The sequence below is a fragment of the Cervus elaphus genome, chromosome 3, assembly GCF_910594005.1.
Source record: "Cervus elaphus chromosome 3, mCerEla1.1, whole genome shotgun sequence".
In the NCBI taxonomy this organism is placed as follows: domain Eukaryota; kingdom Metazoa; phylum Chordata; class Mammalia; order Artiodactyla; family Cervidae; genus Cervus; species Cervus elaphus.
Window position 1 is genome coordinate 26818404 of NC_057817.1, and position 26405 is coordinate 26844808.

Genomic DNA, 26405 nt, shown 5'->3' on the forward strand with positions numbered 1-26405 from the left:
ACCCATCTTGAAACCCAGTTCCACAGTTGGGCTTCTGAGAGTCCATACATTCTTATGACTGAGGGTGGGGGGCAGACCGGTGAACTTACCCTGTTGGGACATAGAATGGGGAGTTCCTTCCTCCCTGCCTTTTCTGTGCACAACCAACGTGAACCTCTTTCCAGTCAGCCCTTTTCCCATCTTCATCCTTCTTTCCATCAGTTTATTCAGACCTCAGTATTACAGTGAAGAGGGTGGCTTGAAATGAAGGCTTTGGAGGATGTGACTGAGGCAGGCTATACAGGCAGCCTGGGCGGGAGCTTTTCCTCCCTGCCTACAGGGATCACAGCACAGCACACGCCCCTTATCCCTCAACTTGGAGGTCAACTACACAAGCCGCTGCTGCTGGAATTGGCCCAGGAAAGCCACCTGTTTAACTGTGCTCCCATCTCCCACATCTCCCCCCCATTTCCTCTTGGCTCCAAGTCCCCAGAATTGTCCACTGTGGTTTCTGTGGCTTTTATGCTCCACCCCCTTGTGACCTTAAGGATTCTCTGCCACTGTTCTAACCTCTTTCCTGCCCTGAAACAATGAACAGTCTGTCCCTAGCTGTTTGGAAAATTCCCACCGTTGGTGCTTTAAAAGTGGCCTCAGTTGTAACCTGGACCACCCTGTCAACTCCCCTCTGCCTGCATAGTACAGCTAGGAGAGCAGACACAGCACCCATCCAGACTGGAGTGCAGGTTTGCGGAGACAACACCTCAAGGACCTGCAGATGTAGCCCTAGAGTTCCTGCTTATCTTAGGATTAAAATAAACAGTACAGGAAATGGGATGCAGATACTCTCAGGTACTAAAAAGTTAACACCAGGCAAAAATGATGGAGGGGAAGTTGATACATATTTCCAGTTCTGAGGCCTTAATCAACAGATGCTGCTTGCAGTCCCACACTTCAGCTGCATAAAGTGGTATCGAGTACCGAGAGAGAACTTCAGCAAGGTGTGTGTGTGGAGAGCAGACTGTCAGTGGACAGAATGTGGTATGCATATCAAGAAATTTAAGCATTAAAGTGAACTTTAAAGATCAGATTTATTTGGAGAAAACAATAAACCCCAAAACCCAAAGGATGGGATTTTACATCTCAAGACATCTCCCAGGTATTAAGTCTACAGATTACAAATCATTTTCATAGAAGATATTTTTGTACAAATTTTACATGTGATGAGGAGCGGGTCATAAATCCCTGTCTGTTTTAACAGGGTGGCAGAGTAGAGGAACGGGGGAAAAAACAGCTTTTTTGTATACATCTATTTGGAAGGAGTAGACATGAAGAGGGCAAACCCTACCTTTTCAACATCTATAGCAAATGGTTTAAAAAAATACCCTCTCAACCTTGGGTATCTCTAAAAGCCACTTCCTAGCTACTAGCCACTCCAAGCCAATTATTTAAAGTTACTTCACTTGGTATGTCCTTTATGTCCACTGGGTAAATGATGCATTACACTCACTGCTGCAGCACTCATAAACCAACACCCTGCAAGGTTGGACAGGGTCTAACCTAGGACTGATGGGAAAAAAGCTTGCAAATAAAAGAGACCAAGGTGTCTTTTCTCTGTAGGTACCAATACTGCCCATAAGGACCCCATCTATTGAGCTGATAGTACCAAGGTGCACATAAAAGCAGGCAAGTAAAGCTGTTGTGTTGCAAGAGAAGAACCTTGTTAAATTGTTCTCCATTATCATTCATTCTGGCAAGGAATGCTAAAAAAATAAAAAGAACCAACCCACCCCCCCACATTGGTCTAGGCCACATTATAAACCCAAACATTTGTGTGGGATTTCAGTGCAGAGATGGAAACTTTTTCAAAAAGCACACCCCCCAACACCAATCAAGGTTGTAAGAAAGGTTTCCAATTTAATTTCCATTCACCCCAATGTGGATGAGTGGCCACACTCACCACCTAAGACTGGTAATTCTGAAGTTTTCTGAGGTGCAAAAGGGGTCAAAGCAGCAGGAGCAGGAATAGCTGAAGGGAAGGAGTGAGACTCAAGACATGAAGGAGCCAAGAATTGCTTAAGAAAGGCAGTAGTGATTCCTCATTAGACAGCTCCCAGGGGGCTCTAGAGGATGCCTAGGAGATCAAGAGTGTGACCGAAGTCCAAGTCTGTGGGAAGGGAACAGGAAAGACTAGCACAAGGAACCTAAGATGATGACAAAGTCTGAATTTTTAAACTTCAAGATTTCAACAGAATGTGGATTTATTTGAACTTTCAGAAGGGATAGTGTTTAAGAAAGGGTGAAACCAGGACACAAAAAGATTTGGGAATTCCCACGAACCCTAAGTGCTTCCTGCTCCAGGAAGTAAACCATTCATGTGTTTACTGGAGGTCATATACCATTTTCTCTATTACTGGTGCAAGATAATTCATCAAGCCCCCAACCTTCTTTTCAAACCACGATTTCCCCATTTATTTTGGTCACCAAACAGTCCTATTCTTCAGTGGCCTGTAGACTCACTTCCACCTACCCCCCTGGGGGGTACAAATGAAGGAACTCCCCATAGGCTGGCCCCAGTAACTCAGAACTAAATGAGAGGAGGGGCTGGCAGCCTCCTGGAGACTAAACCTACCTTGCCGAGGATGGAGAATTTATTCAGATAATATTTGAGAATTCATGTATGCCACAACAGGATAGTAAGAATTAAAGGTAGGAACCTCACTCTTCCTTATACCTGTCTACTGCCCAACTAGATTCCAGACACTGCATCACTGTCACTGCATTTTGCTAAACGGAGGCCCCTAGGCACTAATCACACAGGCAATTGCATGTGTCATAAAAACACACCACAACTTTTCCATTAAAAGCTGTACGTCTCTTTCTCTGGCTACACTGGTGATTCTCCTGTTAGTTCAATACTTTAAAGGCTGCAGCAGCATGCAAAAGAATTTCATTTTGTGTTTTTTTAAAAAAAAGTTAAGAAAGGTCTCCAGGAGATGGTGAGTTTTATTTTGTCTTGTCTGGATAGAGGTTTGATTTGCTCTCGAATGTTCCAGGGCGGAGAGAGACTAGGAGAAAGCACAGAATGCAGAGGTCTATTCGGTGTAATCTCCCTCATTTTCATCTTCACCATCAATGGCGAGAGCAGCATATTTGCTTGCAGAACTGAACTTCTGTAACAGACAAGATAGATAAGGCCTTGAACTCTCACAGCAAAACCCAAGGACCAGGATACTGCGGCAGATGGGAGGTGGATGTCCAGACCACACCCACTCATTTGCTTATCGGGCTTTTCTGATGGAGCTGTAGCTGGGGAGAGTTGATTGGAGGCAGGTGTGTTCTTATGGAAGGCATACATCACCTTTTATCTTGAAGAGGGGATCAGAGTAGTGAAAGGTAGAATGAAGGAAAAAAGCTAGCCTAAGCTTTTTTCACTATTTCAAACAAGCAGCAATACCCACTATCAACCACTCTATTTGCAGCATGTACAGAATTTCAGTGGTGAAAGTGGGTCACAGGAAGTTGAGGAAGTCTTTGACACTCACCGAGGCTGGATTTTCTTCAGCTTTCTTTGGCTCAGGTGCAGATCTGGAGTCGTGATCCTTTTTGCCATCTTTCCTGCAGAGACAGAAATACCTTTAGGAGAGGACTCTCCCAACACCCACAAACAGTTTTCAGATACTGATAGGCACATCCAGTCAACAATTTTGGCTATCTGGACTTTTTGGAATTTCTAGATTCTCAGAATTGTAACTGACTATATTGGCTGACTTTAACAGGTTCACAGTGGGAACTGGCAATGCTTGAAGAACTTAATTACAAAGAGACAGCTATCTAGCATCAGGTCAGAGATTAGAAATGAAGAAAGGACATGCATACCTGTCTGACTCCTTCCAGTGGTCTTTGTTCCCTCCATCTCCCGGACCACGGCTGGAGTTCCCACTTTGGCCTTTTGGGGCACTTACCCCATCTATTTTATTTTCATCTGTTTGAGGGGCACAAAAATAAATGGAAGTCAAGGAAAATAAACACTCCCACTCTCAGGTTTCCCTTAAGCTGAAGAGAAGTGTGCCCAAAGGTACTGAGGGAAATGAAAACTACCTCTGATCTAGACTTCGTTCCTAAGCCCTTCTTCCATGTCCTCTGTATCAGTCACACACCCTAAATAAGATCCACTAAAAATTTCCGCTGTGTGGTTAACGCCATCATGAAAAGCAAAGTGGAAATAAGGACTATGACGCCGTGTAGTGACCTTGGCCTTGCAGATGGCGACATTTCTAATCTGGACCAAGCATGTCAATTTCCTCTCCACCCCCTTTTCTTTCCCTTTTCAAAGAAATGTTCTATCAGGAAAGGGCAGGGCTCAACGTTTTCTCCAAACAAGCCACTCCTGCCCTCTACTGGCAAGAAAAGGCAGACAACCAACTTTTAACAACAACAAAAAAGGTGCAAAATACAATCAAGTTCAGTATTTTCCAGTTCCTCTATTTTTTTTTTTTTTTTTTAAATTTAGGTCTCTATCTTGGCAAATGGCCTACTTCCCTCTTGGCCTTACCTTTCCTTGATGATCCCTCCTCAGATGGTTGAGCTGGAACTACTTTCCCTCCACCACTAGAAAGAAAACATGTAATCACATTCATCAGCTTATCTTAGGAAAGGAACAGAAATGTCTATGTCAAGTGCAGTAAGTCTTACAGAAAAATAAAAACACAAACTTAATGTTTTTAAACATTATGGGAAAAGACAACAATTAGAGCAATTATGTGAACTTGACTAAGTGTCACATCCTTAGAATCATCATAGTCATGTTAGGTTAATCTTATCCCTCTACTTTACAAATAAGAATCCTAAGACTAAGGGAAGTGACGTGACCCCCAAGGCCATAATGAGGCACTTGAGGGTTCTGATTTATAGTGTGTGCAGACTGAGTCACCAAAGTGATGTCAACCAGCTAGCAAACCTCCAGAAAACTGAACCACCGGCACACCACAGAATTTGCACTATGAGAGCCAAGATGGCAGAACTTATCAGATGCCATAAGGCCAGCACCCCAGAGGGCACCTTCCACCATGAGAAAACAGCACTGAAGAGTCTATAGCCAACCAACTGCCATGTTTCCAAGCTGACTCACCTTGTAGGGGACTGCTGCTCTGTGTCTGAGCTCTGAGATCGAGCAGGAGGGTTAGAACTTCGCTTCACCCAAGCATTCTCCTTTGGTGGAGGGGCTGGCATTACCTTTAGAGGCTGTTCAGGTTTGGGAGGCTTAGAAGTTGGAGACTGACAGTCTTCCTCTTTATTGGGGGTTTCATTTTCTAGAGACTTCTCACTCTCTCTTCTTCGTGCATCTGTGAGGTCAGAATAGGAAATTCAAAGCATCAGAAAAAAGGGCTTATTGATAATAATCTATTAGAACCTGAAGAGTGGAAAATGGTCCACATCCAAGTATACTGCTTTCCATCATTATTCTTAAACACAGAGCTGAATTTGGCTCCCCACAGATAAAATAGTATTGTTTTTTCCTTAGATTATAAACTTTTTTGTTCTCAGTGTTAAAATGTTAGTACTTGATAAACATGTAGAAACACTCACAACAAAAAGTGATACAAGACTTTGGACTCCACTCCTAGTACACTGGATGAGAATGTCTGTCATTGCAGGGGACACGGATCTGATTTCTGGTCTTGGAAGAGTCCACATTCCGTGGAGAAACAGCCCGTGTGCCACAACTACCAAAGCCCATCATCTAAAGCCTGGGCTCCGCAACGAGAAGTCTTTATGCATCATAACTGGAGAGCAGCCCCCTCTCTCCACAACTAGAGAAAGCCCACCTGCAGCAATGAAGACCCAGCACAACAACAACAAAGTGACACAAGAACCTAAGATGAGGGGACAAACCCAACAGTCAAGTGTACTTTTCAGTGGGAGGCTATTAAACTGATCAACTAAGTCACTTCTGGTACCCATTTCCCAGATTTTTTCAGAGCAGATATGAAAGTCAGACCAATCCATGATAACTCAAATAAAGAGTCCATGACTAAATTTCATATTCCAAAGTCTGTGCATAATTTGGCTATGGATATGTTAGGTTATGGAAAAGGGCAATAATGAAATACCCACCCTGGTCTGACTTACTTCTGCCAGATGTGGCTGAGGTCCCAGTCTGTGATGACTCACTTCCTGTCCTCGATCGTTCCCGTTCCTGAGTTTCTTCACTTCGCCAGCTTGGGTGTCTGTATAAAAGAGATTTAACAAAATACATCACGTCCGGCTCAGTGATGGCTACCTTGGACCCATGCTGACCCCTCAAGAACTATCACTTTATAAGTTTTATCGTGTTGGCTTTATCTGTGGGTGTATAACCTGTCTTTCTTGCTCAAACCATTTCAAAGTGGCAGACATTTAACACACTTGGGTTCTAAATACAAGTATCACTTGCTTCAAAGTTACCTTTATGCCACTTTACTTTTACAAAAAGACCCATATATGCTGCTGCTACTGGAAAGAAATCCTGAGGATTCTGCTTTTATAAAAAACATGAAAAGTGAAAACAGTTCAGTGTTGGTTTTGCAGCAAGCTTTTTATCTGTTAGCAAAACGTGTCCTAAAATAATTGCTTCTTTGATTTATACCATTTTGGCTTATAAAAAGTTTTGTAGGAATGCTCTACTTTTGGACATCGGGGAAAACCTGTACTTCACCAAGTGTTGGTTAGGGTTAAGAACATTCTTCTACAGAATCTGTAACTCTGTGCTCCCTTACTGACAACACAATTCTGCCAATCAATCAAAAAACCAGGTCTAGTTTTATCAGATTATTATAACTAGAAAATAATTTACAGCCTATACTTAGTACGAGTGAAAACATTCTTTCTACTCCATCTCCAATAACTTGAAAAGTAAATCCATTCACCTCACTTTGGTTGGATTTTACTCTATACACTAAGGCAGGGTTTGGCAATTTTTTTTCTTAAAGGTCAGCCAAAATTTGCAGGCGCTTGGCCCAGGAGGCCTATTGAAAATCATGAGGGACAGGCCACAACTCTTCCCTAACTAAAGAAACTGTCTCACTCACTGCCACTTGGCAACTTCCACCCATGAGCACTAAATGCTAGTAAGTGACAACCAGGAACACTCACACAAATTTCCCAAGAGTCCTAGAGATACAATGCCCCCATTAAGAATCATGGGCTTCATGGATGGGAAACCCGTCACTGAAGATCACCTCACCTCTCCCGAGGCCGTCGCTCTAGTTTTGGCTCATCCAGCTGACGCTGCAGTTTCTCTTGTTCCTTCTGTAGCCGCTCTTCTACTTCTCGTTCTCTAGCAGCTGTGTCTACAGGCTTTGCCCCTCCAAAGATAGAGGCTGCCCGACTGGACTGGGAGGTGCTAGCGGAGGAATCATCTTCCTTAGGAGTACTCCGAGGCTTTAGGTTCAGTTTGGGTCTTTGGGGGGGACCTAAGTTAAATAAAACTCTTAAGTAATAGTTTTTGGAAATCGCTAGAAGCTGATGGCTAAAAGTCAGATTGCCAGACATATCTCTTATGAAATGCTATTTAGTATTCAGATTAAAGAGTGGCTAGCCAATCCAACAAAGGTAAGGAGGCAGATCATTAAACTGATCATTTACCATGATTACTATCATCTGGGGGGATTTTGAACTATGATAAGATATTGGATGAAAGTATCTTATTAAAATATGTGGTGTGGAAGATGAATCATTTTAGTAGGTTAAGAAGAACTTGTAACACTATGCTGGGGAAGACTCCAGCTCTTGTATTCTTTATCTGTGTATAATATATAAATTTGACAGGGATTCATAGGGAAAAGCATGCAACAGTGAACACCACAATGTCAACTCTAAAGGGGTCTGGTTTCTTCCTGGATCCAAGCTGTCAGAATAATTCAAGATAAACCTGAGTGCTTCAAGGAGATTGTGTTTCTCAAAAATCAGTGTTTATCCTAAACATTTCAAACATACAAAAGACATAAAAGATATAAAGAAAGCTCGTGTACATCAACCACCCGACTTAAAACATTGCAAAAATTTCCACAGCCTTCCCTGGTAACATGCTTAGCCATGTTGTCTTCTCCAAACTACTATGCTCAATTTGCTATTTATCCTTCTCATGCATGTCTTTATTATTTTTGTACATATTTATGTATTTGCAAACAGAGTACTGTGTAGCAAAATTTAAATTTTCTATAAAGGTTTTACATTAGTAGTTTATGTAACTTTTAAGGTAACATTTTTCATCTGTATAACTCAAGGGGCCATAACCAATGTGAATAGGATACAACGGGTCAGAAATAAGAACTCACTGAAGTCACACACCTAATAGAGGGTGGACCAAAAAATGAAACCCACATTATTGAAGCAACTCCACTACTCCTCCCACTGTGGTACACAGTGTCCCCTTCTTCCTCCTTTGATAATTTCATTTACCTACTCAACAAATAACCTGAACACTTATATTTCAGATACTGTATCAACAGCAGGAGTATGAAGAGGCAGAGCAGTGAAGGCCTTTGTCTATGTCAGAAGTACAAAAGGGTATGTTTCAGGCCATCAAGAGACAAAAAAGGGTTTTAGAATAATAATAATAACCTAATTAGATATTGTTCCAGAAAGACAACCCAAACCAATGTGAAAATAGAGGGAAATGTTAATAACATGGGCACAGCAACCATGTCTGAACAGTGACAGTGGCAGTGACCCTGGAGGAAAGGGGGCAGATCCTAGGAGTTGGGGGTGATGGGCGGGTGGAAATCAACTACTGGGAGAGGAGACAACATGAAAAGCAAAGGTCAGTAGTTAACGAAGGTTGCATCTGAGCCTCTACTTTTCAAAGTGGAGACATTACTTGTACCTCTACCACATTGAATACTTACTAATCATCAACTCTAGGTGTGCTAAATAGAATTACAGAGAAGAATTCTGGACCAGATACATTACTTAAATTTTAATTTTGGCTGTACCACATTCAGAATCTCAGTTCCCCAACCAGGGACTGAACCCAAGCCAGGACAATGAAAGCCCAGAATCCTAACCACTAGGCCATTAGCGAGCTCCCGGATATAGCATTTTTAAAATGACATCACTGAAGTCAGAACAACAAATGGTGGCCATTTACAATACTTTTTGGGAGGTAGAGTTGTAACAACACATTTTATATAAGTGATCATGAAATTAGGGGCATTAATTTTACAATAGGTACACTGACATCTTAACATTAATGAATGAATACCAACCATTTGGTATATTGGCATTGAAATAAGCAACACCTGGTTTTTAACCCATACTGCCTACCAATTACTGGCTGTAAGACTGTGACTGAGTTTCATTTCTTCACTTGAAAAGTGGGGCTAAAACAGCCTATTTTAAGTGAGACCTTACTATAAGAGTCTAGCAAATGGTTTTTTCCTTTTTTGTCTATTCAATTAAATTTTAATCTATATGCTAAGAGAGGTTAGAACTAGACTTTATTTTCATCATGTTCATTTTAATCTAATGCTCTTTCTATCCTGTTCTGATGCATTTTTCTCTTTTAACTATGTGCAGATTCTGTTTGTGCCCATTAACTGGAAATTTTCAACCAGTTACTCCTCTACTTGTAACGCTCCATCAAGCAAGCAGACAAGATGATTACCTCTATCTTCCCGCCTATAATCATCCCGAGAGTAATCATCTCTGGAGCTCCAGGACCGGTCATCTCGTCTGTCGTATCTGTCTTCGTAGCGGTCCCCGCCTCCTCTGTAGTCATCATCCCTACGGTACCCGCTACCGAACGCTCTTCTGCCACTGCCTATCCTGGAATCGTAGCCTGTAAACAGATCCCAAATTGTAATCATCACACTGGAGGGAAGAAGGAAGCTCTTGAAGACCATTTCATTTGTGTTTTATAATGACCTCTGTCATAGTCTCTGCCACCTCGGTCATCATAGCGATCTCGGCCCCCGTATCGATCCATGTCCCGGCGTGGGCCATCACGGTAACTGTCCCGATACCCATCACGATATCGGTCTGAATCGTAACGATCTCGATACTCTAGAGAAGAAGAGAGACAGGTAACATCATTCCTTTTTCTTTGACACTACTAATAAAAAGAAACATGACAGCCCATTAGGTCAGTTTGGTTTCGAGCTCATATTCGCTGAGGTGTCTGTTTTTATTAACAACAAAAATATTATATCCAAGGCAGAATAATTTGTATTAAATTAAGTTTTCTCGATAGTTATTTTTAAAAAGTTCTCTAGTGATTCAATAAATGTTCCTGGGGTAACAATTTAGGGATCGAACCCAGATCTCCCGCACTGTAGGTGGAACGCTTTACCGACAGAGCTACCAGGGAAGTCTTGGGGTAACAATTTAGGAGGAAGTTAGGGGAGAGATAAATATACAGTGGTCCCGCCTTATCTGTGGTTTAGCTTTTTGAAGTTTCAGTTACCTGTGGTCAACTACAGCCAAAATTTTTTAATGGAAAATTCCAGAAATACACAATTCTTAAGTTTTAAAATGTAACAGCAATGTGTGCTGTTCTGAATAGCATGGATGAAATCTTATGCTCTCTTCCTCCAACCTGTCCAGGATACAAATCATCCCTTTTGTCCAGCGTACCCACACAGTATAGTACAGTAAGATATACTTTGAGAGACAACACATTCATGTAACTTTTATTACAGTATACTGTTACAATTGTTCTATTTTATTATTATTATTGTTAATCTCTAGTATACCTAATTTATAAATTAAACTTCATAGCTATGTATGTATAGGAACAACACAGAGTAACACATGGGATTCAGTAATATCCAAGGTTTCAGGCATCCATGTGGGGGTGGTGGTATCTTGAAATATATCCCCACAGATATGGGGGGGAGGAGACATGGACGGCTGTATATTCCATAATAAACTTCCAGGATCAACGATTTAAATATTAAATAACGTAAGCACAAAACACCAGAAGAAAATATAACTGCAATCTTTCCCACTTGATATCAAAGAATCAAAGACTACTTAAAAGTTTAGCATGGAGGGAACTCTCAGCTGGTCCAGTGGTTAGGGCTCCAAGCTTTCACAGTAAGAGGCATGGGTTTGATCCCTGGTTAGGGAAACAAGATGCCAAAAGCCATGTGGTGTGGTGGTGGGGAAAACAAAAATTTGGCATGGAAAAATAATGACATATACCACAAATCAAAATGAGAAAAATATATGCAACATATGACAATCGGTTAATTAAAACACTTCAACATCTCAATATGAACCAATTAATTAAAAAATGAAACAGCCAACTTAAAAGACGTTTTGAGTTTACTTGAGTAGATCAAAGATAGATATTATTTTTATGACAGCTTCATTTTATTTATTTATTTTTTGACAGCTTCATTTTAAACAATGGTTTCATTTTGCAAAGGTCATCATTTTGTCTACATGAACATTCATCCACAGGTAGTTTAGATTTTATAAACGAAGGGGCTTCCCTGACAGTCCAGTGGCTAAGACTGCGCTTCCAACGCAGGGGGGGCACATGTTCAATCCCTAGATGGGGAACTAAGATCCCACATACCTCGTGGCATGGGCAAAATAAAAAAGTAAATAAACAAACTTTATAAATTATAAACTTGCACTGAGAGAGCAGGGATCCACAGTGACGAAAAGTAGCACAGGAGTTATGCTATTATAAGACAGCATATTCTGGAAATATACAAAACATTTAGCATAATACTTTGCCCCACTCCCAAGGTGTCTTTTATGGGCTACTGGCTTGGGACAGGGGTGTCTACCCTTTGTGGCACAGTGCGGGACCTACCTCTACCACATTGGCAGGGCTAACTTTGGGGCCCTGGCCTAGTCTTTCCTTGTTATTATCCATCTTACTTTCTCTAAATTTAATATCTGAGGTGAGAAAATTGTCATGTTCCTGGGACCCCTTGGGCTGATTGTCTACTTTTCCTTTCAAGAGCCATTTCCCCTTGTTAATAATAGAACCTCTTGCATAGATACTGAAGTAAAAGTGCCTAAGTAGTTCTCCCAAGGCTCTGTTGAGTCACAGACTTGATCTAAAAATCAGATACAAACATGACTCTGTCTTTCTACATCTTAACTATGTCAAGGAGGACTCTGTCAATATTTTACATGTTTATTTCAGTTTCAAAATTTAAAAAGTAGCATGTTACAAATGTAGTGAAAGAATTCCCTCCACCCTCTATCCATAATCATGAGGGTGGTTACGTTACCATGCACTTATCTTTACAAACTTACGTGTTTACACTACATGATACTGCTCTAAAATTCCTCCACATTTTTGCTTTTCTTCCTCACTGTAACAGGTTTCGGAAACGCCCTGGTGGTCTATTGGTGAGGACTCAGCACTTTCACTGCCGGGATCCTGGGTTCAATTACTAGTCAGGAGGATTAGGATCCCATAAGCCATGAAGCTCGGCCACACTAAACAAGTTTTGAATTTTATCCCTGTCATCACATGTATGTTATGCTATCAAGCAGTCCATTATATCAACAAACCACTACTTAGTCATCTCTAAATTACACATTTTATTTGCATCTCTCCCCTGTTAAAATAATGTCCAGAGAGCAGTATTTTATGTTTTGTTCACTGCTATATCCTGAGCCCACAAAAGTACGTGGTGTATGGGTAGACATCTAGGATTTTTTTGAAGGTAATGAATTTTCTGTTATTTGTCTAATTACAAAACACCCTCAGAACACAGAAGAAACTAACTGGATGAAAATGAACTTACTGTCTCCAAAGCTATCATCACCCCTTCTAGGCGGGTAGTCATCAAAGCTATCTGCAGCAGGACGGGCCCTCCAGTCGGTATCTGTTTTGTCAGAATCACGATTTCTATCTCGGCCAAAAGAACGATCATCCCTGTCTACGGATGTATCAAATAAAAAAACCACAGGTTAGCTCACAAAAACTGTTGCCAAGTATTTTTCGCACGTGTAGACAACCCCTACTGCCTCACACACGATACCTGCTTATACCACAGCGTTGTCATGAAGTCATCCCACCCCTGTTAGTGTACTCTTCAACTCAACCAAATGACTTCCTTCCTCACATTCATTCCTACTGGTTTAATGCTTACCTGTCTCATTGTCTATATAGGCCAGGAGCCTCTAAAATACACGTGAATCGGGCTCCCTTGGTGTCCAGAGTGCTAGGTATGTAATTTATTTAGTATATATTTAATGTTCATGTAAGCCAATCAGGGTTTCTCAGTCTCAACACAACTAACATTCTGGGTTGGACAATTCTTTGTTGTGGGGGCCATCATACACACTATAGAACAGTCCCGGGATTCTTTTAGATGTCAGCCCTCCCCACACTTGTGGCTACCCAAATGTCTCCCAATACTGACAAATGTCCCCTGTGAAGCAAAACCACCCTCAGCCAACAATTACTGATTGAGATTAAGGTAGGCCTCCACTAAAAATTTCTGGGGAAGGGCACCTCTGGTTTGTCATCCTAGGACCAGACGAAACAACACTTGAACACGTTCAGTCAGCTTTCTCACCTTTATCCTGTGCTTGATCAGCAACGTCCACTCGAATTCTCCTGTTACCTAGAGACTGAGAGCATAGGACCATATTAACCAACCTTTTGCCCCATTATGCACAAATCCCATGAGTGACCTTGAACGTCTGGGCATAGCAGAAGCACTGGGGGAAGGAAGATAAAGGAAAAACACTGTAATCTAGCCAACACTACAATCTGTTGGCTAAAGAATCCTCTATAAAGACTCGAATATAAAATAACCTCGTAGAATTAACATTTAAGTTGGGCTTAAATAAATGTCAGCTCAATTATCTTACTATTTTTATAAAGTCAAATCTCACAGAATAGATTTAACTTTTTAACTATCACAGGCAATTTATTAAGTATAATCCTTTTACATTATAGTCAATTCAGCAAACTTCAGACAATAACAGTTGTATGGTATCCTTTTCTTATCCAGACTGAGAAGTTAAAAATTAGCAATGTTAATGAAACCTAAAAGTGACATGAAAAGAAAAACTTCCAACAACTTTTGTTTTTCATATATTAATATTTAACTAAATACACAAATAAAATATTTTAGGAGGAGTTGCTTTCAATCACGTCCAATGTCAGATTTGGACCACAGAATAATGCCACAAATGTCATTGGAAATTGCCTTCTCAATAAAGAGAGGTTTCTGGAATTTAAAAAAGAGCCTTTTTTTCCTTCCCAGATATAATCAGTTTGATTTCTAAAGTTACTAGAGGTAAAAAAGCAGTTCCTAGATTAGAAACTTTTTATCACTAATAAGCAACTAACTGATTTAATATTCCTGCTTGGGCAAGCCCAACTAATCCATACATGGCCTTAAATAACTGAGCACAATTAGATTTAATCTCCATTCCCCTTCATGTATTAACAACTGAATTTTCTCTCCCTACTGAACCTCTGGTGTGTCTAGGTAGGAAAACATCTACAGGCAATAGTAAAAAAGCAGGACTGAATGTTTACTGTCATTCCTAGGAGCAAGTATTGATACAAATGACATTTTAGAAATGTTTCTGAGCTCTCTTAAAATTATTACTAAGCCCTGCTGAACTTGCTGAAGGGAAGTGTAACTTGCTAGATATTGAAAGTTAACTGGAATACTGATAAATAATCCAGGCTTTTCTTTGTAGATATTGTGGGAATCTCTGAAATAGCTAAAGACCCAGACTAAAAAATAATCAGTTTGAGAAACTTAAGAGTTGTTAGCTCCCAGCCCTTAACCCCACCCTTATTTTATTTACCTCTTCGTTGAGGCTCAGGGCACTGAGCAAGGAATCCAGGTCCTCAAACTCAGCATAACCAAAACCTTTTAACCTCTCAGGATTGCTGGGTTCACGCGGTAAACGCACCGCACTGATCTAAAGAAGAAATAAGAAATAGTTCCCAAATTCAATGTCCTTGTTCACTTGCCTTCTTTTTTTTGACACTGTGTATGCAATAGATTTCTCTGAATATACAAGAACCTAGATGTCTCCAGGAGGAAAACTGGTACAGAGGGATACAAGAGAGACTTCACTATATACCTTGTTAAAATCTTTTCAACTTGAACAGTATGAATTTAACCTTTAAAACACTTGAACAAGTTCAGTGTATTCCTTGTACTCCTGACTTCTGCCTCATTTTGTATTTCTAAGTTGTTTTTCAATTAAGAGGAATTGCCTATTTCACAATTAATTGATTTTCAATTTTTCTCTCAGAAATTAGACTCAGTTTTTGCCAAAAGCTTTTCTGGGCAGTATATGACAAGCTGACTTATCTGAGAAACATTACTTACTGTTTTCACATATTTATAGCTTGACTGAATCAAACACTGGATTGTGAACTCTCACCATCCTTACCCTCTCTGCCAAATTCTGAGATGATAAAGCACCAGATCATACTTCTAACTACTTTCTTGTCACCTTTTGTGTCTGTTTTCTAACCCTTATTATTTCTTCACTTCTCTAACACTGTGCATATATTCAAGTTATCTTTTGCATCACTGATTTGATACTTTATTCTGGGCTTCTGAGATATGGATTTTGTTAGTTGCTTTCAAATTCTATTTTGACTCCACTCATGAGTAGAGCAGGAAAAGGAACGAAATAAAAGGGAATACAGATGTCTTCTTATTGGCAAAGACTCTGGAGAAAAACCCAATAGAATTGGAAATTATTACTCCTTCCACTTTTGAAATCTTAAGTATTTTTTCATCAAAGTTTGGAAAAAGGACTTCTAGGTACCTCATATTTTGTCTTGGAAACTTTCAGATCAGTGTTTTCAAACATCTTGCCTTAAGCTTTTTAAGCAAGCCTGTGAATTCCATTATATGTGAACAGATTCTGTTAATATAAACTACATATCTGCTCAGTTAAATGTATTCATATAAAATATTAAACGTAGTCTTAAATGTAGTTTTGCTATAAGCCTGTATGTCATTAACAGAATAGCTGAGTTCAGAGAAACTTTCTTCCCACTTTTCAACATTCAACTGGGTATGTCACCTTAAGTTTCTTAATAAGAAGGGTATATGTTCTTGACAGATTCTCCCTGTATCAATATGGCATTAAATTGTCGATAAGACTGTCCAAACGAGAAAATTCTCAGCCAGAGGGCCTAAATGCCACTTAATTATATACTGATTTTTTTTTCTAAGTCTATATATAACCTCAGAACTTTTCTCAACATAGGAATTCAAGAGACAGTCACTATTCTACCCTCCCTATCTAGTTCATTACCTAAATCCTTCACACTTACATTTAATCCTCTAAAGAATTCCTTAATGGAGTCTTCTGTCACATCATAGGGCAGGTTCCCTAGAAAAGCAGTGTAGGGTGGAGATTTGGGAAGACGGCTCCGGTCGATATTGGGTTCCCGAGCAGCCCGTGGAGCAGTGGGCAGGATGGAACGGTCAATTGGAGGTGCCCGATACACATCATCATCATTACTATGCCAAGTGGTTGAAACTACGGTAGAAAAGTAGACATTAAACAACAGAAGAAACTTCCCTTAGTACCACTGTAGAATAAGAGGACCTACACGAAGTGCCAATTTTATTCCACCTTAGCTTTGTAGTCATCTTGTGAGCTCGTTCCCCATTTTACACAAAAGGAAACTAAGATTTTGGGAAGGTTTTGTAACTGGCCTACCAAGGTCACAGATGATAGCCCAGCAGGATGGTAATCCTAATGGAGCTAGGAGATACTGTCCCTACGGTACTGCCCATGAGTTTGTACCTCAGGTATCAACACTTATAGAAGGTACAATCTAGATGAAATTTCTTAATACAAAAATAGGTCACAAAAGAAAAAGTATTTTTCAGTTTGCAATGAAGGCTTTTAGACAAAAATGATGGGTGATCAGACTTGTCAGGCCCAATGACTTTATAGCTCCTGCCTGTTGCCAGCTATTCTGCGAAGGCACAGAACTTCTTCAAATATTTTCCCACCATAATTACTATTCCTATTCCTTTCCCTCAGACCATTTTTGTTTACTCAGGAACACCATGCCTTCATACTAAACAAATTATTCCTTGACTGTTAAGTATAAACAGCTTATAGATTATATTGCCATCTTACTTTATGAGGACATCACAGAATTTTAGACCTAAAATGAAATCATCTAGTCCTTACTTTCCAAATGAAGAAAACAAGGCTTAAAAGGACAGTATCCTGACAAAACTCTATTACTGTAACAGCCAGAATTGGCACTAAGCCCTCTTGAATCACCACTTTAGTCCCTATTTCAAACTCACAGCCTTAACCTATTTTGTTATGTACAAATACATAAACATAAGATTTCAGGTTCTACAAAATTAGTACGCTTCTTCCAAATTGCAAGTGTGAAGTATTATTATGGGATAGATCTTGTTCAGAAACTCCAGGCATGATGGATAACAGAAGGAAACGCACCATCCCCTTCCAGATCGTCTGTTTCATCAGCCCAGCTGACTGGTTTGGGGACATAGGTGCTGCCTCCACCAGTCCCTCCATCCTCAGCCAGAAAGTCTGTTAGGGAGATAGTCTTCCCCTTCTTATTCTTCTTTTTCGCTGTTTCAAAAAAAAAAAGAGAAAGATTATTCATCAATACTTGGGTCTTTACAGAATTGTACACTGCACTATTGTTAAATGTACTTATAAGAAAACAACAAAAAAGGCCCATCAAAGGTTTAGATTGTGGTACATTTATACGAAAGAATTCCATGCAGATATAAAGGAGAAAACCCAATGAGAAGTGAAAAGTAAAATGGGGGGGGGGGGCAAACTTTTATTTCCTACTACATTCTCTTGTGTATCATTTGAGATTTTTAATTTAACTATTTGTGTTTAAGAAAGGTTACTACATTCATTGCTCCCGGGACACAAAGAAACAAAACAAAATCTCTGCTCTAATATTCTGACACTCCTTCCCTACCTTAACACCACATATGAAAATGAGATATTATACTAAAGGAAAAACATAAGAAATCCCTGAGAACCAGCAATTTACTGTTTTCCCCAGTTATGAAATCTTTAGGAATCCTGACCATGGTGCTCTAACTCTCCAATCCTTAGAACTTCTTCTCAGATGGCACCAGTCAGCAGCTAATGCAGAAGAGCTGAAAGGACTAACTGAAGTTCTAGAATTGGCCCTTCAGAGCAGCTGTGACATGGCTAAGGAAAACAAAAGCAAAATCCCCAAAAAACCATGACAAGCAGCTCTGTTGTAACAAAGATCAGTTTCATGCCTTTTATAATGATGAGTCCCTTCTCCATGTTCCAATTCTCAACAAACTTTCAATTTTCAATCCAAAATGATGAAGAGTCTGTAACTCGATGCACCATTTGCTTAACTGAACGAAGGCCGTTCTCTCACCTGGTACTTACCTTTCCTTTAAAATACAACTCTCAGGAACTAAAGACCTGTTTGCTATGAATGTTATGAACCTTCTGGACACAAAATGAACCTCAAGAATTATGGTCTCAATGCACAAAACAGACAAACTTGGCTACAATTATATAGGGAAAATATGGTCTTGAATGTGAAGTTTTCATGTGTCTCTAAAGTGACTTAATAGTAACCCTATTCCAAAACTCATTTATGATCATCAGGTTATACTGTGGCTCTATCCTATGCTTTGAAAGAAAGTAGCTATGCAGTTTGATAATACTGATACTGCTCCTAGCTCATATGTAAAGTCCTGGGGGAAATCTTAATTTGAATAAGACATAAAACATACCTTTGTGGTAGAATGATAGTGTATAGGCTTATTTTAGTTGTTCAATTAAAAAGTAAGTGGGACTTGTATGATGCTAGCTAGAGAGCTTTACCCTTCATGGGGCTTCACGATCTGTCTGGTCATTGAGAAAATAAAAATAGAACTGGTAGTCAGTCCATTCAATGAGGTAAAGCCCAACATGAGAATAATAGTTTGATAGAGGTATCACTTTTCCCCCTTTGCTTTACATACAAATCTAATGCCAAAACAGCACAAGCTGGAAAACCAATCTGTCTTTTGTTTGATTTTGGCGTAAATCAATTTTCTATATCAGGTTTTCTCAATTATCACCCCTTGACTCTTGACAAACTAATCTCACATTCTCCTTTAACGTCATTTAAAATTTCAAAATAGTGTGTCCAAAAAAGAAAATTAAAACACCATTTTAGAATGTCTTTTCAAACGATACATATCCCTTTCCCCTCTGATTCTGTGACTGGCCCCTCCAAAAACTTCTGGCTGAGAAATCACTGTTGGATGATGATAGCCTTCATATAAAGACAAACTAAAACTCTTCCTCAAGACCTCTAAATTCTTTAAATCTAGCAGCAGCACTGACTCAATCATAATATAAGCAGCAGATTAACAGAACAAGCCTTTAAAAAAGTGAAATTAACAAACCTAGATGTTCTCTCCACTCTGTTTTATTCTAATAATTGAGAAACAATGTTATTTAAATCCTTCATGCACCTCTTGCTCCTGCAATATCTATGTCCATTCCATGTTTAGGACTTCAACGATGTTCTCTTTTTTATTAAGTAAAGCATCCTTTAATGCTCCAGCAGTATCAAACCCTTGACACAGTGACTGAGCCGATCCAACTCTTAAATGTCTTTAAGTTTTTTGTGAATTGGTGAAAGTTCAACCATATAATAAAACACATCCCAATTATTTAAGACCAAATCCACTTGGACAAGAAAAAAAACACAAGTCCCAGAAGTTTTATTAAACCCTCTAACTGCCTGCTTGCCTCATCACAATTGTAATTTACTAACTAAATACTAGGTACTTGTGAAGCTCTTTATATACTCATCTAGTTAAGCTTTGTTATGATAGGTATAAAAATAAATACTACAACTGATCAGCTTAACTCTTTCTCAATTTCTGCCCTGCTGGCTGACATTTTAGGTTGGGTAATCCTTTGTTTGGGGGGAGGGCAGGGAGACACTGTACCATGTATTGTATACTCAACAGCAATCTCCAAACCTAGACTTAGTGTCCTGGGTGGGAGAGACAAAATTGCCCATGGTTGAGAACCAGTGTTCTAAGTGGTATTTTCACATCAATAAATAAGTAGACAAACAAAAGGACATGCTAGCCCTATACAAAGCACATTAGCAGAAAAGTGACTACAGTAAGCCAAATCTTCAGGATTATCAGGCTGATCGAAAGTAAAATTGCTTTCTTTAGTTTTCTTGGAATGTTTTCCTGTTCTAACTCCACTGTATTAGTAATAAAAGCTCCAACTGACATATACTGGAGTGGTAAAATCTATGGACAAACTGTTAGTTCTTTAAATAAAACAGTAGACACCTTAAAGTACTTTAAGCAATAAAAGCTTATTTGTTGTACAATGCAGCCCTACTTCTCCCTCTTAAACTAGTATCTCTTATTCAGGAAGAAGAATTTACATAGTTTTTAATAATTAAATGAGGCATTGTTTCTTGGAAAAATTAAGTTCTTGGACTTCCTTGGTGGTACATTGGAAAAGAATCTGTCTGCCAATGCAGGGGACATGGGTTCAATCCCTGGTTCAGGAAGATCCCACACTGCCACTGAGCAACTGAGCCTGTGTGTCACAACTACTGAGCCTGCGCTCTAGAGCCAGTGAGCTGCAACTACTTAAGCCCACACACCTAGAGCCTGTGCTCTGCAATGAGACCTGTGAACCGCAACGAGAGAAAGCCCTCACAGCAATGAAGACCCAATGCAGCCAACAACAACGACAAAAAAAGCAATCTGCCCAAATACCAGAGTGCCTAGAACTAGACTTATTTACTGCTGTTTAGAGCACAGCACGAAAAGAGGTTTCATAGAGTGTGGCACAGTATCATAACATTAAGAGTCCTCAACCTTTACTGTGCTACTGTTTAGCAGAGCAGAGAATAAAGACCGAGTCAGGGTGCTCGCTTCGGCAGCACATATACTAAAACTGGAATGATACAGAGAAGATTAGCATGGCCCCTGCACAAGGATGACACGCAAATTCGTGAAGCGTTCCATATTTAAAAAGAAGACTGAGTCAGGATCAACAAGCTTCACCATCTTGCTCATGCTAAGTCATGTCCAACTCTTTGCAACGTCATGGGCTGTAGCCTGCCAGGTTCCTCTGTCCATGGGATTTTCCACGCAAGAATACTGGAGTGGGTTGCCATTTCCCTCTCCAAGGGATCTTCCTGAACCAGGGATTGAACCTGCATCTCCAGCATTAGCAGGCTGATTTTTTTTTTTTTTTTTTAAACCACTGAGCCACCTGGGAACCACCTTGACCCCTATTGTTATGGGATCTCTTTGTTCAACTTCATCTTGACACAGTTTGAGGAAAATGCCACAATGTTTTCTCCTTACCTCTCCACACATACTCAATTTTGATCACACATGGACCACAGCAATATCCGATACAAATCTAAGAAACTGACTTTGGTTGAGTGCACTTATAAATGTACATACACATATTTAACTACAACCAACCAGTTAAAACAAGAATACCCCAAATTCCAAAGTTAATCCCTTTCCCCATGATCTGGAAAACAAGTTTCAGGATGTTTTGCGACGAATACAATGTAGTAGGTTATTCTATCTCAAGGATACATACATGGTATGTGACTTACACCTTAAGATTCTCTGAAAAGTATACTTTCTTTAAAAGTGACATTACTGGGACTTCACTGGTGGTCCAGTGGCTAAGACTGTGCACTCCCAATGCAGGGGACCAGGGTTCAATCCCTGGTCAGGAAACTAGAGCCCACATGCTGCAACTAAGACTTGGTGCATCCCAAATAAATAAATAAACTTTAAAAAAAAAAAAAAAAAAAAGTGACATTACTTAGAAATACAATGTTTTACCTTGATACTTCTCTTTATATTTGTACTTGAATTTTCATAAGACATTTTAACCTTGACCTTCTCTGAATCTAGGTACCTTACTACCAGAATAACAAACATATGGTACAGGAAGGCATATGAAGATAGGTAATACACGAACCGCATATAATAGCAACCAGTGAAACCATTTTTAACTATAGGGGTCAGCACTATGAAAACCACCATGGACACTATCTTACGATAAAAAAACAATCAAACAAGATGCCACATACAATGGCATTCTGAAGTGTTATGCAAATGAAAGGTCTTGTGTGCACACAGGTACACAATCCCAAAGCAGTCATCTCACAAACTGTTAACCCGTGTCAAATACATTTGATCCCCTATAGGTAAGGACACAGATCCAATAGTTAGCTTTGGGACAACTTCAGTTCTTGAAGGTCAATAATGGGTCACAATGGATACTGTATTATTGCAAAGAATTTTTTAGTTTCATTTAAAAGTAAAAGGGAGGGGATATATGTACAGTTATAGCTGTTTCACCTGTGTACAGCAGAAACCAACACATCATAAAGCAATTTTCCTCTAATTAAAAGAAAAGTAAAAGAGGCCTGTTAAGTTTTATCATGTATTTTCACAAAGAAAATATAAGATGTTTTTTCAGGGGCCATCAAGAAGTATACTGAAAATACATTAATTTTACAGACCCATTAATACAGTGGCTCTGTATTAATAGAATGGGTGTATACCCATTATACACCAAATCAATACGATGGAAAAGGTCCAAAGTGGGCCCTTACACATAGTACACAAGCTGAAAGATTCATGTAACTGAATTAAAGGAGATGAGGGCTTCCACTCAGGTAGAGTGAAAGAAGAGACCTCACTAAGCACATCTGTTTTACCAGTCTGGACTTGACTTAACTTTGCAAAATGAACACAATGCTATCAGTGTCTTCTACCTCTAAAAAAATTCCACACAAGTTATACAGAAAGGGAATACAGGCTTTTCACTAACTATGACACTAAGACATCAAGATGACAAATTCAGGCCAAAGTACTTCAGATGAAGCTCCTGGGCAGCATCCAAAACTTATATGACGACACAGAAACCAACCTTGTTAGTCCCAGGTTGATAATGGAGAAGAATGATAAATTTCAAAGATTTTGACCTTATTCTGCCATCTGCATACAGTGACCTCAAACAAGTAATTTTCATCTTCCTCAGACAGAACATAACCAACATCTGCATTATCTCAAAGAACATCAAATTAGACAACACACAGAAAAGTGCCAGGTCAATTGTCAAGTACTACACTAGTAAAAGATATGCTCAACTGCACCTCAATTCCCTCAACATTTTCCAAAGACATACATCTCTATGTAACAGAGAAGAGAAATTCTTGGTGAGAAATGAGTGTTCAGAGATAAATTGTTCAACAAATGTTTTGTAAAATGCAGGCTCATGCCAGGGAGGAGAGATCATATCCCCCATTCTAAAATCACTGTTAACAAAATGCTGGCACAACTCTCTACTAAGTCCATCAGAAGTGCAAGCAGACTTACATGAAAGTGATATTTCCTCTCAAATTCTAAACAAGAAATCAACTCCAGCCACTAGTATTCTTCTAAAAGCAACTCCTAGCAGTTGTGCAGTTACCTTAAAAAAAAAAAAGAAAAAAAAAGGCCCTACCCCACTACTGGGGCTATCAAAGCTCAACCAAAACGGAAGCTGTCAAGGGCTCTGATCTTGGTCACCACTGGATCTCCAACATCTAGAACCCATGCCTGACAAATACACAGTTCACGCTCAAGTAAAACTGTGTTGACTGAGTAAGAAAAAGTCTAGAAGAAATCTAGGTCTCCACCCTGCTTCCTCTCCTGCAACACGTGGGCGCACCACACCGGGTTCCCCACTCCCGTCTAATTCTAGTAGCGCCAACCTCCAAACCTAACCCATTTACCCTTGGAAGAACATACGGGCCGGATCACACTCTAGAAGGGGAAGAGCAAAAAGTGGAAGGACCTAAAGAGAAAGTAACACAGGCGCGTAAAACCTTCCCATCTGGGCTCTCGCGCGTGCTTTTCAGGCGCGCCAGTCTCCAGTACCCTAGGCTTTCCGACCGCGCACGCGCACCGCCGCCTTCCTCCGCCCCACCAGCGACTCGCGCTCGGGTTCTAACTGCTCCCCTTTTATTCCCTGCCCCCACTCCCGTCCGCAACGGCCTCGCGCCTTGGAGACCTAGTTCAGAGTGCACCCGTCCGCGCGCCAACCGCCTCCTTCCTTCCTCCACGCTTTCACGCGGGCACAGTGCTTCACGTCTATGAGAAGGCCTACATCTCCCGCTGATCTTTCTACGGCTCCTCCTCACTCCAACTCAAGCCAGAGTCTACCATTACTCCCCAATCCAACCTCGCGCAGATGGGGTGAAAAGGGTGTGAGGGGGGAGGGGAAGGTGTCCTTCCCCTCCCCCCAAACATCCCGAGGCAATAACCTAACATGGCCCAGCCGCCAGCCTGCCGCAGCCCCAAAATCCAAAGGGAAGAGGTGCCGCCCACCCCCCGACTCCAAAGAATCAGTGGATCAGGCTCGGAGAGTCGCTTCGGAGCCTGGTCCTTGGCCGCGCTCGGCCGCTCACTCACCTGAGGCCGCCATGTTGGGAGAGGGAGAGAGAACGCAAAGGACCCGGATGAGGCGGTCACGTGATTATAGCGAGCGCGTCGGGCTAGGAGACGCGAAACTGAGAGGGGGCGGGGAATTGAGGAGGGACACAGGAGGCGGGGCGGCGCTCCTCTAGGTTCGTAAAGCAGCGCGAGGAGGTGACGCGGCATCCGACTGGAAGACCTGCGCGACATGTGGCCAAAGGGGTGGAGCCTGCACTGTCGCGAAACCCCTCACGCTTTACGTAGGGCGACGGGCGGACGAGGGGCAGGTCTCTGAGCCTGGGGCGGGGTCTCCTGATCCCCAGGCTTCCTGCCAGTGCGGTAAACGTAAGGGGTGGCGCCGCGCTGTCAAGTTCCACCTCTCAGGCACAGATTGGAGGCCGGCTGGAATCCAGAATGGGCGTGCCACAATTGGTTTCCTGGGGAGATTCTGAGTTTCTTTGTAAATTGCTTTTTGTTAAAGCAAAATAAACCCACCATTCTGCTTAAGGATGGTTTTAATTGGGGATGTTTAGAAGGAAAAGACGGAGAAGGCAATGGCAACTCACTCCAGTGTTCTTGCCTGGAGAATCCCAGGGACAGAGGACCCTGGTAGGCTACAGTCCATGGGGTCGCACAGAGTCGGACACGACTGACGCGACTTAGCAGCAGCGGCAGCAGAAGGGAAAGAAAGTAACATTCATCACTTACTTGCCATGATCTTTTACTAAAAGTCTTTTAATCCTTCGTCTTCTAAACTAAATTCAGTCAAACTCAGGCCCTTAGGATTTAACACTCAGGCCCTTAGGATTTAACATTCTAATGCTATCTGCGCTTCCTCTTGTTGTCAAGTCTTGTCAGACTCTTTGGGACCCGGTGGACTGTAGCCCGCCAGTCTCCTCTGTCCATGGAATTTCCCAGGCAAGAATATTGGAGTAGGTTGGCATTTCCTTCTCCAAGGGGTCTTCCCCATCCAGGGATGGAATCCACGTCTCCTGCATGGGAAGAACGATCTTTTACCAATGAGCCACCAGGGAAACCCCATAGGTAGTAGTTCATTTAAGGAAAACTCGCTTTGTGCTCCTACCACGTGTCAGGCGCTTTTACTGGCATTTTGGGTACAACTGGGGAACAAAACTGCCCCAAAGGATGTTATATAGTTCAGTGAGGGAAAGACAGACAATAAGCAGTAATTAAGTGAAATATTACAAATGTTAAGCACTCTACAGGTAATTAAGGTAATTTGATAAAACTGATTTTGTGCAACTTAAATTGCATGGTCAGGGAAGGCCTCTGAGGAAGTGACATGTAAACTGAGATCTCAGTTACAGAGAGCCAACCCCCTAAAGAACTAGATCAAATGCTCCAGGACAGGAACATGTTGGCAAGTTGGAGTCTGAGTTTGTTGGGGGGGGGGGGGCGGGGGGGAAGTGGTAAAAGATGAGGTTTGAGAAATATGTTGCGGTTGGATCATGTGAGACTCTGTGAATCAGGTTTAGGAGTTTGGATTTTATTCCAAGTGGATTGGGAAAGCATGGAAAGATTTTATGCAGGGGAGTGTGAGGACTTGAAATAGTTTGTGAAGGGTTACTTAGTATCTTGATGTGGGTGATGGTTACATAAGTGTATATTTATATACATCAGATTGTACACTCAAGAATTGTGCACTTAGTGTATAGACATCATACTTTAAACAACAATGATGACAACAACAGGATTACTCAGTTTACTGAATGGAGAGTGGGTTATACACCTGCTAATGGAAGAGAAGGATCAGTTAAAAGGTTCTTGGTGCCAGGACCTCATAATGTCTTCATGGACCCTAGGCACTTTTGCCTTCATAGGCCCTTTTCTCCTTTCTTTTTTTCCCCCTTTTCTCCTTTAAAACAGTATTAACATTATTGGCTGCACTGGGTCTTCCTTGCGGCATGTAGGCTTTCTCTAGTTGCAGAGCATGGGCTG

General features: G+C 40.9%; 1 protein-coding gene and 1 non-coding gene across 3 annotated transcripts; one reads left to right on the top strand and one right to left on the bottom strand.

Annotated features, from left to right (window-relative positions):
* Window positions 1–1048: 1048 nt before the first annotated feature.
* On the bottom strand, window positions 1049–24598 carry EIF4B (eukaryotic translation initiation factor 4B). 2 transcript variants are annotated; one of them, XM_043883216.1, is made up of 15 exons: window positions 24444–24598; window positions 17410–17547; window positions 16256–16464; window positions 14761–14877; window positions 13509–13563; window positions 12732–12866; window positions 9883–10020; window positions 9623–9796; window positions 7202–7430; window positions 6109–6206; window positions 5108–5321; window positions 4532–4587; window positions 3856–3961; window positions 3522–3594; window positions 1049–3149 (listed from the first exon to the last, which is right to left on the bottom strand). In XM_043883216.1, exons 1-15 carry the CDS (start codon window positions 24454–24456, stop codon window positions 3072–3074), a joined length of 1833 nt encoding a protein of 610 aa, XP_043739151.1. In that variant the 5' UTR covers window positions 24457–24598; the 3' UTR covers window positions 1049–3071. The 2 variants fall into 2 exon arrangements, with proteins under 2 accessions (XP_043739151.1, XP_043739148.1); XM_043883213.1 differs by having other exon boundaries at window positions 6094–6206.
* On the top strand, window positions 20878–20984 carry LOC122686552. Its single transcript, XR_006338828.1, has one exon. It is a non-coding gene; the product is annotated as a U6 spliceosomal RNA (small nuclear RNA).
* Window positions 24599–26405: the final 1807 nt, after the last annotated feature.

Coding starts and splice junctions, on each gene's coding strand:
- EIF4B (XM_043883213.1), bottom strand. Junction 16,465..17,409: donor AGACGATCTGGAAGGGGATG/GTGCGTTTCCTT, acceptor TTTCTACCGTAG/TTTCAACCACTTGGCATAGT. Junction 7,431..9,622: donor TTATAGGCGGGAAGATAGAG/GTAATCATCTTG, acceptor TATTTAACTTAG/GTCCCCCCCAAAGACCCAAA.